The sequence below is a fragment of the Xenopus laevis genome, chromosome 4S (assembly GCF_017654675.1).
Source record: "Xenopus laevis strain J_2021 chromosome 4S, Xenopus_laevis_v10.1, whole genome shotgun sequence".
In the NCBI taxonomy this organism is placed as follows: domain Eukaryota; kingdom Metazoa; phylum Chordata; class Amphibia; order Anura; family Pipidae; genus Xenopus; species Xenopus laevis.
In genome coordinates this window covers 29,638,405-29,655,567 of record NC_054378.1, presented here as the reverse complement: position 1 = coordinate 29,655,567, position 17,163 = coordinate 29,638,405, and the positions used below count along the sequence as shown (strand labels likewise).

Below are 17,163 nucleotides of genomic sequence, written 5' to 3'. Positions count from 1 at the left end.
GAGCTTGTTCACATTTTGTCTAAATATTGATAATATTATCGTCTCTAGAAAAACCACTTGAGTTACTTTTTTTCAAGCAGCATTCATATATTTTACGTAATCCGTATCCACCGCTGTAGTAGTGTATACGTTGACCTTGTAGGCATTATTTGCACACTGTTTTCTTCAACCCGCCATCTAGCTGTGTAACTTGTTCACATTTTGTCTAAATATTGATAATATTATCGTCTCTAGAAAAACCACTTGAGTTACTTTTTTTCAAGCAGCATTCATATATTTTACGTAATCCGTATCCACCGCTGTAGTAGTGTATACGTTGACCTTGTAGGCATTATTTGCACACTGTTTTCTTCAACCCGCCATCTAGCTGTGTGTATTATCGTTTCCAGAAAAACCAACTGAGTTTTTGTTGTTGTTGTTGTTGTTTTTTTAAAATAATGCCAGGCAAAGGCAGGCCGCCACGCAGAGGCCGTGCTAGGGGCCGTGCTGCTATGCAATCCTGTGGCCCTAGCAAATTGCCCAGTTTTAAAAAGCCAATGACCCTGAACTCCCAAAATGCTGAAGAGGTAGTTGACTGGCTTACACAGCACACCCCATCCTCTACCGTTTCTAACTTTACCACAACATCCTCCTCATCCTCCACTGCTATGGCCACCCCACGTAACACTTCCTCCACCACCGGTGCCCCTTCTTCACTGGGGTCAGAGGAGTTATTTTCCCATGAGTTTCTTGAACTGAGTAATGCGCAACCATTATTGCCAGAAGAAGATGAAGGAGATGAGGACCTTACACCAGATTTAATTCTGGCAGAGAACACGATAGAGATGGACATAATGAGTGATGAGGAGGAGGTCCCCGCTGCTGCTTCCTTCTGTGATGTGTCAGAAGAAATTGATGCATCTGAGGAGAATGATGATGAGGAGATTGATGTTTTGTGGGTGCCTAGTAGAAGAGAGCAAGAGGAGGGTAGTTCAGATGGAGAGACGGAGAGTCAGAGAGGCAGTAGGAGAATAAGACTTAGAAGAAGCAGGGAGGACAGCCCGCAGGGATCAGTAGGGCAACAACATGTATCGGCACCTGTGTTCAGCCGGCCAACGCACCCGCCATTGCCGCCAATGCCGCCAACTTCTACTGTTACCGCCAGATCGCACACTTCCAAAAAGTCAGCAGTGTGGGATTTTTTTAATGTGTGTGCCTCTGACAAAAGCATTGTAATTTGCAATGAGTGCAGTCAGAAACTGAGCCTTGGTAAGCCCAACAGCCACATAGGTACAACTTCTATGCGAAGGCACATGAGCGGCAAGCACAAAGCACTTTGGGAGCAACACCTCAAAGGCAACAGGCAAACTAAAAGCCACACTCCTTCTGGTCCAGCATCTTACTGCTCTACCTCTGCTCTCCTTGACCCGTCTGAACCACCCTCCACTCCGCCTTCCACCTTGACCACCTGTTCCCATTCCCAGTCATCTGCCACCAGCCAAGTTTCTGTGAAGGCCATGTTTGAGCGTAAGAAGCCAATGTCTGACTGTCACCCCCTTGCCCGGCGTCTGACAGCTGGCTTGTCTGCACTCTTAGCCCGCCAGCTTTTACCATACCAGCTGGTGGACTCTGAGGCCTTCCGCAAATTTGTAGCAATTGGGACACCGCAGTGGAAGGTACCCAGCGCAATTTTTTTTCTAAAAAGGGAATACCACACCTGTACCAACATGTGCAGAGCCAAGTTACCGCATCTCTGTCACTTAGTGTTGGGCCAAAGGTCCATATGACTACTGACGCATGGTCCTCCAAGCATGGTCAGGGCAGGTATGTCACCTACACTGCCCACTGGGTGAACTTGGTAATGGCTGGGAAGCAGGGAATGGGTAGCTCAACAACAACAGTGGAGTTGGTGTCACCGCCACGGATTGCACGCGGTTCTGCCACCAACCTCTACTCCTCCATCGCTCTCTACCTCGTCTTCTTCTTCTTCTTACTCTGCTGCTGGGTCCTCCTTCTCCTCCTCCACACCTGTGCACCCCCAGCTCCCCCTAGGCTATTCGACGTGCCAGGTACGCCGTTTGTCACGCTGTCTTGGGGATGACGTGCCTGGAAAGCAAAAACCATACCGGATCTGTACTCCTGTCATCTCTGCAGTCACAGGCCGATCGGTGGCTGACCCCACACCAACTGCAGATCGGAAAAGTGGTGTGTGACAATGGAAGCAATCTGTTGGCAGCGTTGAGACTAGGCAATTTAACACATGTGCCCTGCATGGCACATGTGTTAAATTTAATAGTCCAACGTTTTGTCTCCAAGTACCCAGGATTCCAGGACGTTCTCACCCAGTCCAGAAAGGTGTCGGCCCATTTCAGACGTTCCTACACAGCCATGGCACGCCTTGCTGACATTCAGCAGCGCTACAACATGCCAGTCAGGCGTTTGATTTCTGACAGCCAGACTCGCTGGAATTCAACGCTCCTTATGTTGGAACGTCTGCTGCAACAACAAAGGGCCGTCAACGAGTACCTTTTTGAACTGGGTGGTAGGACTGGATCTGCACAGCTGGGGATTTTTTTCCCCCGTTACTGGGTGCTTATGCGCGATGCCTGCAGGCTCATGCGACCTTTTGAAGAGGTGACAAATATGGTCAGTCGCACCGAAGGCACCATCAGCGACCTAATACCCTTCGCTTTCTTCCTGGAGCGTGCCGTGCGACGAGTGACAGATGAGGCTGTAGACCAGCGTGACGAGGAGCTGGAAGCGCACGATTTCTGGTCGGAATCACCAGAACGAACCCAGGCACCTGCTGCAACGCAGGGAGAGGTGCCAGAAGTGGAGTCAGAGGAGGAAGGTGGCTTTGTGGAGGAGGAGGAGGAGGACCAACAGGAGCAGGCTTCCCAGGGGGCTAGTGGTGACCTTTTGGGGACCCCTGGTCTTGTACGTGGCTGGGGGGAGGAGACCGTGGATGATGCAGTCCTTGATAATGAGGAAGCGGAGATGGATAGCTCTGCATCCAACCTTGTGAGAATGGGGTCTTTCATGCTGTCATGCCTGTTGAAGGACCCCCGTATCAAGAGGCTTAAGGAGAAGGACCTGTACTGGGTCGCAACGCTACTAGACCCTCGGTACAAGCATAAAGTGTCAGAAATGTTACCAACATACCACAAGTCCGAAAAGATGCGGCATTTACAAACCAGCCTGCAAAACATGTTGTACAATGCTTTTAAGGGTGATGTCACTTCAGGAACTCATCAACATTCCAGGGGCAGAGGTGCCAGTAATCCTGCCACGAGCACACCTGCAAGGACAAAGCCCTTTGGCCAGTCTGTAACGTCAGACATGCAAATGTTTTTCTGTCCAAGGCAGCGCCACAACCCTTCTGGATCCACCCTCAAAGAACGCCTCGACCGGCAGGTAGCGGACTACCTGGCATTAACTGCAGATATCGACACTCTGAGGAGCGATGAACCCCTGGACTACTGGGTGCGCAGGCTTGATCTGTGGCCAGAGCTGTCACAATTTGCCATGAACCTCTTGTCTTGCCCAGCCTCAAGTGTGCTCTCAGAAAGGACCTTCAGTGCAGCAGGAGGGATTGTAACTGAGAAGAGAACTCGCCTAGGTCACAAAAGTGTCGATTACCTGACCTTTATTAAAATGAATGAGGGGTGGATCTCGGAGGGTTACTGCACGCCGGAAGACTTGTTTCTGACTTCTATGCAGCTGTCCTTCTCTTCAAGCCTCATGACTCCACACACAGCTGTCCTTTAGCGTCCTCCTCCTCCCTCCGCCACCGTTACAAACTAGGGTGCAAACCCTACTGGTTTAATTTTTTCTGGCCTCTGTGCTTCAGTGGCTGCAACCAAAAAAACTGGGCAAACAATGTCTACAAGGTCAACGTATGGCAAAAAATGACTATTTTCAGCATTTATATGGCATATTTTTTCTGGCAACTGTGCTTCAGTGGCTGCGTCCAAAAAAATGCATATTTTCTGCATTTATATGGCATAATTTTTCTGGCCTCTGTGCTTCAGTGGCTGCAACCAAAAAAATGCATATTTTCAGCATTTATATGGCATAATTTTTCTGGCCTCTGTGCTTCAGTGGCTGCAACCAAAAAAATTTATATTTTCAGCATTTATATGGCATAATTTTTCTGGCAACTGTGCTTCAGTGGCTGCGACCAAAAAAATGCATATTTTCAGCATTTATATGGCATAATTTTTCTGGCCTCTGTGCTTCAGTGGCTGCAACCAAAAAAATTTATATTTTCAGCATTTATATGGCATAATTTTTCTGGCAACTGTGCTTCAGTGGCTGCGACCAAAAAAATGCATATTTTCAGCATTTATATGGCATAATTTTTCTGGCAACTGTGCTTCAGTGGCTGCAACCAAAAAAATGCATATTTTCAGCATTTATATGGCATAATTTTTCTGGCCTCTGTGCTTCAGTGGCTGCAACCAAAAAAAATGCATATTTTCAGCATTTATATGGCATAATTTTTCTGGCAACTGTGCTTCAGTGGCTGCGACCAAAAAAATGACTATTTTCAGCATTTATATGGCATATTTTTTCTGGCCTCTGTGCTTCAGTGGCTGCGGCCAAAAAAACTGGGCAAACAATGCCTACAAGGTCAACGACGTTGACCTTGTAGGCATTGTTTGCCCAGTTTTTTTGGCCGCAGCCACTGAAGCACAGAGGCCAGAAAAAATATGCCATATAAATGCTGAAAATAGTCATTTTTTGCCATACGTTGACTCAACGTATATGGCAAAAAATGACTATTTTCAGCATTTATATGGCATATTTTTTCTGGCAACTGTGCTTCAGTGGCTGCGACCAAAAAAACTGGGCAAACAATGCCTACAAGGTCAACGTATGGCAAAAAATGACTATTTTCAGCATTTATATGGCATATTTTTTCTGGCAACTGTGCTTCAGTGGCTGCAACCAAAAAAACTGGGCAAACAATGTCTACAAGGTCAACGTATGGCGAAAAATGACTATTTTCAGCATTTATATGGCATATTTTTTATGGCAACTGTGCTTCAGTGGCTGCGTCCAAAAAAACTGGGCAAACAATGCCTACAAGGTCAACGTATGGCAGTTGTTTAAAGAGAACAGTAGATTACTAGCCAGCAAAGCTACCTAAGCTAAAATGTCCCTCAAATCCCTGCAGACTTCTGTCCCTCCAATACAGAGCAGTATCAAGCAGATTACTAGCCAGCAAACTTACTATCATCTGTCCCTGAAATCACTAACAGCTCTCCCCCTACACTATCTCTTCCAAGCACACACAGGCAGATTTTTCAGATACATTTTTGCCCTTGATCCCCCTCTGGCATGCCACTGTCCAGGTCGTTGCACCCTTTAAACAACTTTAAAATCATTTTTCTGGCCAGAAATGTCTTTTCTAGATGTTAAAGTTCGCCTTCCCATTGAAGTCTATGGGGTTCGCGAACCGTTCGCGAACCGCTCGCGTTTTTGCGCAAGTTCGCGAATATGTTCGCGAACTTTTTTTCCGACGTTTGCTACATCCCTAGTCTTGAGTGGGAAAAAACTCAAGGAATGCAACTCAAGTAGAATACATTACAGATACAGTATGCATCATATATTTAACTTGTATTGAGAAAACTAGGTGCAGACATCACACGTTTTCTTCTACAGTATGTAAAGGAATGTAATGAATAAGCACAGTTTACCATGTTATAAAGATTTATCTACTGACAACACTGCTCTGAGATTTGCCTGAAATTATATTTTTCCTGGCCATCCCCTGGCAGCATAACAATTTGGGTTTTATCCCTGTACTGGTCGGACACAGAAGGGTTAACAAGCAACCTTACAAATACCCACCCCCTTCCCGCCCTCACCAGTCTTTTTTCCTTCTGCCCTGGCCGGATCGGGGATTTGTATGCTCTACCCACTTGGTTCTTCGGGACCAGATTCCAGGCGTAGTTTTTCATGCACTTTCTCTGCCTGAAGCCCCTCCGTTGTGATCGCCATAGCGCCTTCTCAGGAGTGGGTCCCTGTACAGCCGGGGGCGGTTGCGTCCGTAGTGGCGCAAGGAAGCATATACGTCATCAAAGGGCGCCTTATTTTGCCTCCGAACGGGTGCAGTTTTGCCTTTGAACCCGCATTGACGCATCTGTGATGGATCCAGCTGCCGAGAAAGCTGCTACCTCGAAGGCTTCACATTGGGTTTAGAGCTACTGAGTGTTTTTGCGTCGAAAAAAGTGCATTACTAATTGGGTGTTTGTCACTCTAGGCTTACTTCACCTGTTGAAGATACTGCCAGGAAAAGGCAAAGATCTCAGGATAAGGACATTAGAGCCTGTAAAGCCTGCAAAAAGCCTACATTACCGGGCAAGAGATTATGTGGTGACTGTATTGCAGAGATTTTAGAAGGTGACGCTGATATTCCACCTGCTCAGAAGCGTATACCTGCTCAAGAGATTCCTTCAACTTCTAAGGATGCTTCTCAGTCAGATTTATTAGCCTGGATTAAACAGGCAGTAGCCTTAGGAATTCAAGAGGCAAAGGGTTCTGAAAATCAGATGCCTGCTGACCCGCATTCTAATCAGATTGAGGTGATTAACACAGACTCTTCTTCTTCAGATGAGGAGGAAGAGAATTCATTTTTGATATGAAATTTGTTCCAGACCTTATTAAGGCAGTGAGACACACATTAGTCCTTGAGGAGCAGGACCAGACAGACACAGGTGTGTTTTTTGCCAGGAAGAGAAAACATGTCTTCCCAGTGCATAAGGAGGTGCAAGATGTCATTTCTGTAGAATGGCAAAGGATGTCTAGAAAAGTTCCGGTAGAGGCGAAGGAGAAGCTATATCCCTTTCCTCCAGAATCTCAGGAAATTTGGAGCAATCCTCCAACAGTTGATGCTCCAGTAGCTAGATTGTCCAGAAAGACTGCACTATCAATAGACGATGTTTCCGCCCTAAAACAGCCAATGGAGAGAAGGATGGAAACAGAATTAAAAAAGTTATACATGATGACTGGAGACATGTTGAGACCGGCAGTATCATTAGTTTCAGTGGTCAAGGCCCTGTCGATGTGGATAGAGGATTTAGTGCAGAGGACCAGAGAAGGGGAGCCTCGTGAGAAGATTTTGGCAGCTCTGGAGGATCTGAGACTTGCGACATCTTTTTGCCTGGGGGCCGCTGGCGATTTAACAAGATTGTCTGCGAGATCTATGGCCTCATCAGTAGTGGCTCGTAGAGCCCTTTGGCTTAAGTACTGGTTTGCAGACACTGCCTCAAAGAATGCATTATGCAGGCTCCCATTTGAGGGCAAGATGTTATTTGGCAAAGCTTTGGAGGATATAATATCTAAATCATCTGGAAGAAAGAGCACATTCCTTCCACAGGCTCAAAGGAGATTTAAAGATCCCCCAAAACGTCAATCAGACAGGTATTTTTCAAGGAAGAAGGACGACTTTAAAGCTTATAGGCCTGGTAGGGAGACTTTTAGGTCATCATCTTGGAAGACAGGGCAGTCTGGTTTTTTTCGAGGTGGAAAGGCCAAGGACCCAAGATCTCCCAAGTCCCAGCAGAAGTCACAATGACGGGAGGCCTGTCCAGCTTCCAAGAGTAGGAGCAAGGCTTCTTCAATTTCAGGAAGTCTGGGCGAGACATTTTCAGGACTCCTGGGTTCTGTCCATTGTGAGAAGGGGTTACCGGCTGGAATTTATACAAAAGCCAATCCCTCACAATTTTGTTGTTACCCCTTGCCCACGATCTGTGGCGAGCAGGGAAATTATACATTATACATTTCCGACTTACTTCTCAAGGGGGCAGCAGTAGAGGTTCCGTTAGAAGAGAGGGGAAGAGGATTTTATTCCCCTCTGTTTCTGGTAGAGAAGGCTTCAGGCGAGATGAGGCCCATTTTGGATTTAAGGAAGCTGAACAAGGGACTAAAGATTCAAAGCTTCAAAATGGAGACAATTCAGACTATAAAGGCAGCCATACACAGGGGAGACTGGCTTTGTACAATCGATTTGAAGGACGCCTATTTGCATGTGCCGGTGGCCTTAGAACATCAAAGTTTCTTTGTTTTGCAATAGGTTGTCATCATCTACAGTTCACTTGCCTGCCCTTCGGGCTGGCCACATCTCCCAGAACATTTACCAAGGTGTTGGTGCTGGTTATTGCAAAGCTTCGAGAAGAGGGTCTAGAATTATATCACTATCTAGACGATCTCTTATTAGTGGCAAGACAAAAATACATCTTAATACAGCACAGAGACAAGGTCAAAGCAACTCTCCAAGAGTTCGGATGGATTCTCAACGAGGCAAAAAGTCAGTCGACTCCAGTCCAAAGATTAACATACTTAGGAGCTTCTATAGACACAGTCTTAGGAATGATATCTCTTCCTCAGGCAAGAATCTCCAAGGTCAGGGAGATGACTTTGACCATGCTGGAACTAGACTATCTATCTGCCAGACAATTAATGAAATATTTGAGCTCCCTGACATCAACAATAGGACTGGTCAAATGGGCAAGATGGCAGATGCGCCCAATCCAGCGTGTATTCTTGGACCAATGGAAGCATCAAGAGTTGAACTGGAATCAGAAAATATGGTTGCCTTGGAAGCTGAAGCATCATCTGCAGTGGTGGGCAACTCTGTTCAACCTAAGGAGAGGAATGCCTCTGCAGGAGCCGGAATATGTAGAGCTGTTCACCGATGCTTCAGGTCAAGGATGGGGAGCCCACATAGCAGATCTGTCAGTCCAAGGGACTTGGGCCAAGGGAGCTGTCCTATCTTCCATCAAATATCCTCGAGCTGAGGGCAGTGGCATGTGCACTTCAGGCTTTCAGGAAAGAGCTACAAGGTCACTCTGTCAGAGTCCGCTCGGACAATGTGGCAGCAGTCACATATATAAAAAGACAGGGAGGCACAGGGAGCCTCAGTATGATGGCAGAATTACTTCCGATCATGGAGTTTGCTCAAAATCATTTACTACACATCACTGCTCTTCATATACCGGGAGTAATGAATGTACAGGCAGATCTCCTCAGCAGGAGGCGGATCGACGGTAGAGAGTGGAGTCTTCACCCAGAAGTATTCACTATGATCATAACCAGGTGGGGATGCCCGAAAGTAGACCTGATGGCTACAGCCTTGAACCGGAAAGTGAGGAACTTCTTCTCCAGGTTCCCTTGTCCCCAGTCGACAGCAGTGGATGCGCTAGTCCAGGATTGGACAGGTCTATGTGCATATGTCTTTCCCCCCTTTCCATTGATATTCAGAGTTCTACAGAAGATCTTTTTCACCAGGATGGAAGCAGTGGTGGTACTTCCAGACTGGCCACGTCGCCCGTGGTATCCATTGTTGAGGAGGATGGCGGCAGACAATCCCTTTCGCCTACCAGACAGGGAGGATCTTCTGTCTCAGGGGTCTCTGTGGTATCCAAACCCTGCCAGGTTGAACCTGATGGCTTGGAAGCTGAGAGGGGAAGGTTAAGACAACAAGGCTGTTCTGAGGCTGTGATTAACACATTGTTGAGGTCAAGGAAGGCAAATACGTCTCACCGGTATTACATGATCTGGGAAGTGTTTCAGGCATGGGCAAGTGAGAATTTTGTGGATTTGTGGAACCCATCAGTGCCAAACATTCTTGAGTTCCTACAGTCAGGCCTAGAGAAGGGTCTGAGCCTGAGTACACTCAGAGTACAATTGTCAGAATTATCCGCGATTCTGGGAAGAAGATGGATAGTGGAACCCTTGGTTTCCAGATTCTTTCAAGCGGCAATCAGGATTGTTCCACCACTTAAGCCACTCACTCCGGTTTGGGACTTGCCTTTAGTCCTGAATGCTCTTGTGGATAGCCCTTTTGAACCTCTTGAACAGGCCACACTATGGAATGCCACCCTGAAAACTGTCCTATTAGTAGCTCTGACATCAGCCAGGAGAGCATGTGAGCTACAAGCTTTATCATCTAAGCCTCCTTATACTATCTTCAAAGCGGATTCAGTGGTCCTTAGACCAATATTACAATTCCTGCCTAAGGTAGTCTCTTCTCTGCACATGAATGAGCCGATTGTTTTACCAGCCTTCATTCCGGACTGAGGGCATCAGGAAGACTGATAGGCTGTTTATAGTCCCAGCAGGGGCTAGGAAGGGAGAGGCAGCCAAAACTGCAACATTGAGGAGATGGATAGTGACGGCAATACAGAAAGCCTATAAAGAACAGGGTAAGCCGGTGCCTGAGGGGATCAAAGCACATTCCACAAGGGCCGTTGCATCGTCATGGGCAGCAGAAGCAGGAGCACAACCTGAGTCAATTTGCAGGGCTGCAACATGGGCTACTCCAAACACATTTATTAAACTTTACAAATTAGATATTAGATCTGCGTCTTTGGCGCAGTTTGGACGTTCAGTACTGCAGGCCGCAGCTGTAACCTAATTAAATTATGTTATCAAGCATCATTCAGTTGCCCTCCCATTTGATTGCTAGGGTACTAACCCAAATTGTTATGCTGCCAGGGGATGGCCAGGAAAAGAGAAAATTAATTAATACTTACCGAGATTTTCTTTTCCTGGCCATACCCCCTGGCAGCATGCCCACCCTTTTCATTGTCCATCCAGTACATCAGGTAAAGACTGGTGAGGGCGGGAAGGGGGCGGGTATTTATAAGGTTGCTTGTTAACCCTTCTGTGTCCGACCAGTACACGGATAAAACCCGAATTGTTATGCTGCCAGGGGGTATGGCCAGGAAAAGAAAATCTCGGTAAGTATTAATTAATTTTCTCTTTTAATGTTCCACCAATATGTAATGCATAATACATTTCCCTGATTTGACACCATTTCTGGTCTCCTGAAAAAACATAAAATTGGGGACTCTACTGTATATATGTCTATAATATAGAGGGGCAAATTCACTAACCTGCGCAAATCCGCCAGCGATGACTTTGCCCAGATCGCCACACAATACGCTAATCCACTATAAAGCGCAACTTCACTTCCGCGAACGATCGATTGCGTATCACCGTAGCGTAGTTTCGATATTTTGTCGCGAAACCAGTAGCGTAGCTACGCTAGTGTTAGCTTTCGCGTGAAAACTCGCTTGCACAGACCAATGAAAAGTGTTTAAAGAGCAGCTGTAGAGCTGTCATTTGGGATGCTGCTGAACTTGCAGGAACATTTCTGCTGGGTGTTGCAGGGTTCTCCAAAGATGGCCAAGGAAGCTCCCCGGTCATCTTCTCTGTGCCAAACATCTCCTTCTCCTGCTGCTGGCCCTGCTACATGGCTGAGATCTTCTAATAATGTTCAGGTGACTTTGGATCCTGGTGAGGGTCCAAGTTCTGCACTATCTCCTCCTCCAGTACCCCTTGAATCTTTTCCTGAAAAGGTCCATAGGGCTTTTTCTTTTTCAGAAAACACTGCATTGGTCCATCATGCAGTGAGACACTGGGCCAAATTGTTTGGCAAGGACTGCCAGCGCACCTCTATGGCACGAAAATCTGCCCTATGGAGTGAATATGTATGCGCTGTAAATGCTGTGGGGTGCCAAAATCGAACCAGCAAGAATTGCCAGAAATGTTTGGCTGATATTAAAAGGTTGGTGTATTACTCATATATATTATATATTTGCAAGGGTTATTTTGTTCTAACATTGCTCCTTTATATTTTGTTTGTTTTCAATTATTCTAAAGGACTTTATAATGTACCATAATGTGTGTAAATGTTTAATCCTATTCTACCTCCTCCAAACCCCAAATGATTTTCTATGGTACATGTTTCTGTAACTGTTTTAAATGGAGTTGCTATGGTAGGTGTGCCTTAGTAACCCAAGTACACCTATATAAAATGTATTTCTTATAGTGCTTGTGCCATAGGGATTTTCATTATAAATATTAAGTAGCTAAATTGTATTATATACATAAGAGCTTATCCATGTGCTGCACACCTGAATGGCATTATGTAATTACAACATTTCATAGCTCTTGTGAAATTAACCAGCTGAATGTGGAATTTAGCAAATATTTATTTTAATTTAGTTGCTATAGTGCATGTACCCTAGTAACCTAAGTAGTTTTGCAAGGGTGCTTAACACATGAATGCCATTATCTCATTAGAAAATGTAAGCTTTTTATATAGAAAACACCTGAATGCAATTTTCTAACTACTCCTTTTCCCTTCACTATACAAATGGCTAAGTATTGTCACAAATGTTGGAATGTTGCAAAAGATATGTGCATCTCCTAAAAGCTCTGTTACATAACTAAATATAAGCACAACCTTATGTTTTTCCAGGCAGGTGAAGAAAAAAATTTCTAAACATAGAAGGTATATGAGGGGTACTGGAGGAGGACCACCTAGACCACCTGAACTTGAATTAAAAGAATATGAAGAGGAGATATCAAAAATGCTCGGGCCAGACACCATAAGTGGAATGGAAGGCAGTTTTGACACTGATGCAACAGGTAAAAGCAATAAATGCTAATTGTATGGATGTTAACTCTTGGATTTTTCACATTAAGGGCTCTTACTCACTGGCGTTCTGACCTGCGCTCCCCTGCATTCCGTTTTTTGGCGTTCAGCCGCAGGGAGCGCAGGAATAGACGCATGTCATTATTTCAAAATGGGGCTGTACTCACTCAGGCGCGTGTAGGCGCCGAACGCAGGAAAAATGCAGCATGTTGCGTCTCAACCTGCGTTCGGCGCCTACACGCACCTGAGTGAGTACAGCCCCATTTGAAATAATGACATGCGTCTATTCCTGCGCTCCCCTGCGGCTGAACGCCAAAAAACGGAACGCAGGGGAGCGCAGGTCAGAACGCCAGTGAGTAAGAGCCCTTAGAGAAATGTGCCACTTAAAGGCAAACACACTACAACAGACTCTTCAATTAACCCTTTTTGCAGCTGGATCAAATGATATACTACTTTCAGCTATTTTAATAAGGTTTATGAAAATGGCCTACTAATGTCACTCACAATGTAGCTTGTTTGACCCTGCTCCTAATTTGTATACATGCTCATGCCTAAATTAAAACTTGTATTGTTATCATTCAGGAGCAGATAAAACCCAGGACTCCAACCAGCAGCAGACTCAAACTTGTGTGGAGGAGGAAGATTCCCCGAAAACACTACAAAGTAGGTAGTTTATTGACCAGAATTGAAATGGCAATGTTGTCACATTTTTAAGGTTCAATGCAGAGTACTTATACTTATATGTGCACAAAGACAAAGCTGTGAATGTTGCATGCTGGATTTAACCCTTATTAGCTTTTTGTAGTGGTAACCATTTTATTTTTTTGCAGTTGATGATGATGACCTGACCTTCAGTCAGGAACCCATTGAAACCCAACTGTCCGACCCCCATGAAACCCTGGAAGCCATTCAAACCGATGTAGCTGAGCCACAGGAGTGGGAGGAAAGCATCCACTCTGACACAGATCCATTTCCTGAAGCAGTTAAACAGCTGACTGCAACTCTCTCCTCGAATACTGCTGTCAACAGAAAAAAACAGAATCAACTGAAAAGAGCAGTCCTTCTCATACATAAGGACTTTATGTCCCTAAATGAACATTTAAAAGAGTCGGCTGATAGATCACTGCGCTTGAAAAGGCAACATGTTGATCTGATACTGCATCAGAATCAACTTATTATGGCTCAAAACAACCTCCTCAGACAGCAGCAACTTCAGGGAGAAAGGCAGCAGTTACACTCAACCCATACAGATGTGGCAGCAAGAGAAGGGCAAGCTGGCACTTCAAACATCACACCTGGTGGCTCAGCTACTTCATAAAGGGGTGGGCGTCCAGTTAGGGGCAAGGGTTTAAGGGGCAGAAAAAAATAAATGATATATTGTGTATTGCTACCAGCTAGGTATCTATTTGGTTTTTTCAGTGACTATTTTAAAATGCCATAGAAATGGAGTGGCAGCATTTCCGAATCTTTAATTTCTTGATCTTGTAAATAATTTTTTTTGTTATGTAATGTTTCCCTTGTTTTCATTATTGGATTGTTTATTTTTAAAGGTCAAAAACAACACATGCTACTTAGTGATATAAACTCTATCAGGTCTTGGTCATTATATATTATATAATCTACAGTCTGGTCATTTCCCTATGGGACCAGACTGTAAATTATATCCTTATAAACGGCGCGTTCTGGCGTCAGAACGCGCCGTTTATAACTTAATGAGTCAGCAGTGGTCACTGACGCACGCTACCTGCAGCTTTTCTTCCTTCCTGTCTGCCTCACTTATCACTTCCTCCATCATGTGGTATGCTCACTCGTGCCTGCTATTACAGTCTAGCTGACTTTTTTCCACTCTCCCACCCTCTGCCATGTCCTCCCTCAGCATCCGTCTCCCTCATCTGTTCCCCCGTCCACCTCTGATCACGCTCAGTCTGCGTCTCTCTCCCTCTTCCGCTCCCCCTCCAACCACTCCCTCCGCCCCTCCCACACCCTGTCACTCTTTGGTCGATCGTTAGTTCTGCCGATACCACCCTCCAGCTAACAAACTTCAGACTTGCTCGTCTACGTATATCTCCCTCTTCTGCTCCCCAAGCCCCCTCCTTCTCTGGTCACAGTCCTTCTGCCGCTTTCACATCCTGACACTATTCACTCTTGTTACTTCTGCCGCTCCCACCCCCTCCCACTATCAAACTTCCCCCTCCTTCTCTTGCCTTCAGCCATCTCTGATGCAGTGGAAACGTCACACAGAGCGGGCTACTTTAAAAGAACCTGCAGAAAGCATAATACAGGTACCTAGCCCCTTTCAAAGCGCTGCAGGGAAAGATAAAAATAAACAAGGGGAGACACCAGCAAAATAGACTAGTTGGCATTATGGCATTATGTAAAAAGCAAACACAGAAATCTTCAGGAAGTAAAAGCTGAACTCAGAAACTTTAGATTATAATGGATAATGTACCCCCTACTTAAAATTTATAAAGATATTAATATTCACCTCGGAGTTATGTGACCTGTATAAAAGCACTCGGCCTGCGGCCTCGTGCTTTTATATGGTCACATAACTCCTCGGTAACATAATATCTTTATAAATTAAAGTAGGGGGTACATTATCCACTATATATACTGTATTGTGCACAGTAAGTGTGTGCTATAGGCTTCATTACACACACACAATTTAAATGCCACATGTGTTCCAATCTAATATCACTGTTATTAAAAGAAATATACTTACCTTAACTAACATTTTTGTTATTGGTAGAACAAATCTGAGTTTAATCTCCAAAAAAAAAAAAAAAATAGCATTAATCAAACTACATTTATATACTTTTTCAACTCAAGTTCATGAATAGTAGCTACACTACTATTAGGGTCATACAGTAACCACCCTCCCGACTTGTCCAGGCACCTGAATCTGGACTTCAGGACGCCAAATGTCCGTTCAATAACACCACGGGTTTTTCTGTGTGCAAGGTTGTACTGCATCTCTGGCTGGTTTTCTGGATTTAACAGTGGCGTCAGCATCCATGGCTGACATCCATATCCTGCGTCCCCTGAAAAACAGACCAGGTCAATGTCGTGTGTAGTGCAAAATGACAGACATTATGTAATTGAAAAATTGTAACTACTTAGACCCAAAACTTTGTGTACATTGACAGGACTGCTTGAACTTTAACTGTCATTGAATGGTCAATGTAAAGGAACTGTCCAGCTGGTCTTTATTTATTAGTAGGAGTTTATTTTTTTTCCTATGCCTTTTTCTTGACTATACAGCTTAGAAATGTTTCTCGGTCAGGCCATCAGAAATCAAATGGCGTGTAAGCCTAAAATGTGTTCTTTGCCTTTATCCAACTTATATTGAGGCCTATATGTATTGATATTCCAGCATCTAATGGAAATCAGTGTATACTTGGTTGCTAGGGTGACTGAGGCTACCAACATAATTGCAGAAAACACAAGCTGCAAAGCTACTCCATGACAAAAAATGCAAAAACCTAATTTCATATTAATGAAAGGCAACTGCACATTGTGTATGTATCAATATGTGCATGATACTAAGTAAGCACAACAAGCCCTTTAAGGTACCTCTATTCTCGCCTTCACATATCTCAACACGTGATTTTTATGGATAATTGAAGACCTTAAAGTAACTTACCCACAAGCCATCCATCGGGCATGTTTCCAGAAACAAATTTTTCCCTTAGGGCAGACTGTTGCAAGATGAATGAATCATGGCAGCTACCTGGAAAGCCTGAACAGACGCTCAGGATTTGCATTTTATAGTCGCAGACCACTTGCACGCTTATGGAATGTGTGTTTTTGCGATTCCGAAACTGCTCCTCATTTGCCCTGGGTGGTACAATCATGACATGTGTGCAGTCTATGGCCCCCAGCACATTGGGCATTCCCCCAAGCTGATAAAATCCTAGCTTAAGTGCTTGCCACGCTTCATTATTAGATGGAAAATATATATAATTGCGTGTTAACTTAAGGATAGCATCAAACACTTGTGGAATGATTCTAGACATGCTTGACTGGCTGATTCCTATCACTTGGTATATGACATGTTGGAAGCTGCCATTAGCAACCAAATATAAGACTGCGAGCAGTTTACACATACCTGGCACTGCATGACTTCTACCCATCAAAGGTTCAGTGTCTTCACTTATATGAGCATATAGCTCCAGAATTGCCTCACGTTTTAAGCGAAACATTGACACGATTTTACCATCTGACAATTTGTCAAGCATTGCCAGTCTTTCACGAAAGATTCTTGGCCTTATGATGGGCTCAATAGGTGGCAATCTCACATTTCTCCTATGCTGCCGACGATACCTACTTCTCAAAATGAAAATTCCTACAGCAGCATCCAGAATATCCTCCTGAAATGCATTCATCTTGCTACCAAATACACTAACCCAGCAAAAAGTTTGGCAGCCTGGCTTTTCAAATGCTTGGATGCAGGCGTCTGAGATCCCGCGCCGGCGTATGAAGTTTCCGCGCCGGCGTATCAAATTTCCGCGCTGGCGCCTTATATTATGCGCCTGCGCAATTACGCCAGATAAAATTCGTCACTACAACATTTCATGCTATCATTCTACATTAACATTATATTTTGCAGATTGAACATAATAAACACCTAATTTAATGAACAATATACACATTTCTTTTATGTCACATTGGGAAACTCCCTTCACTGGTCACATGTCAATCTGGGAAAGTTATTGTTTTGACAACAAGCACAA

General features: G+C 44.7%; 2 protein-coding genes across 2 annotated transcripts; one reads left to right on the top strand and one right to left on the bottom strand.

Annotated features, from left to right (window-relative positions):
• Positions 1 to 12,031: 12,031 nt before the first annotated feature.
• Positions 12,032 to 13,871, top strand: LOC108715360. The gene is made up of 3 exons (XM_018260433.2): positions 12,032 to 12,423; positions 13,013 to 13,093; positions 13,261 to 13,871. The coding sequence occupies exons 1-3, from the start codon at positions 12,291 to 12,293 to the stop codon at positions 13,746 to 13,748; spliced, it is 702 nt and encodes a 233-aa protein (XP_018115922.1). The 5' UTR covers positions 12,032 to 12,290; the 3' UTR covers positions 13,749 to 13,871.
• A 1,355-nt stretch (positions 13,872 to 15,226) lies between these two features.
• LOC108714956 (putative nuclease HARBI1) lies at positions 15,227 to 16,815 on the bottom strand. Its single transcript, XM_018259828.1, has 2 exons — positions 16,074 to 16,815; positions 15,227 to 15,471 (listed from the first exon to the last, which is right to left on the bottom strand). The coding sequence occupies exons 1-2, from the start codon at positions 16,813 to 16,815 to the stop codon at positions 15,227 to 15,229; spliced, it is 987 nt and encodes a 328-aa protein (XP_018115317.1).
• Positions 16,816 to 17,163: the final 348 nt, after the last annotated feature.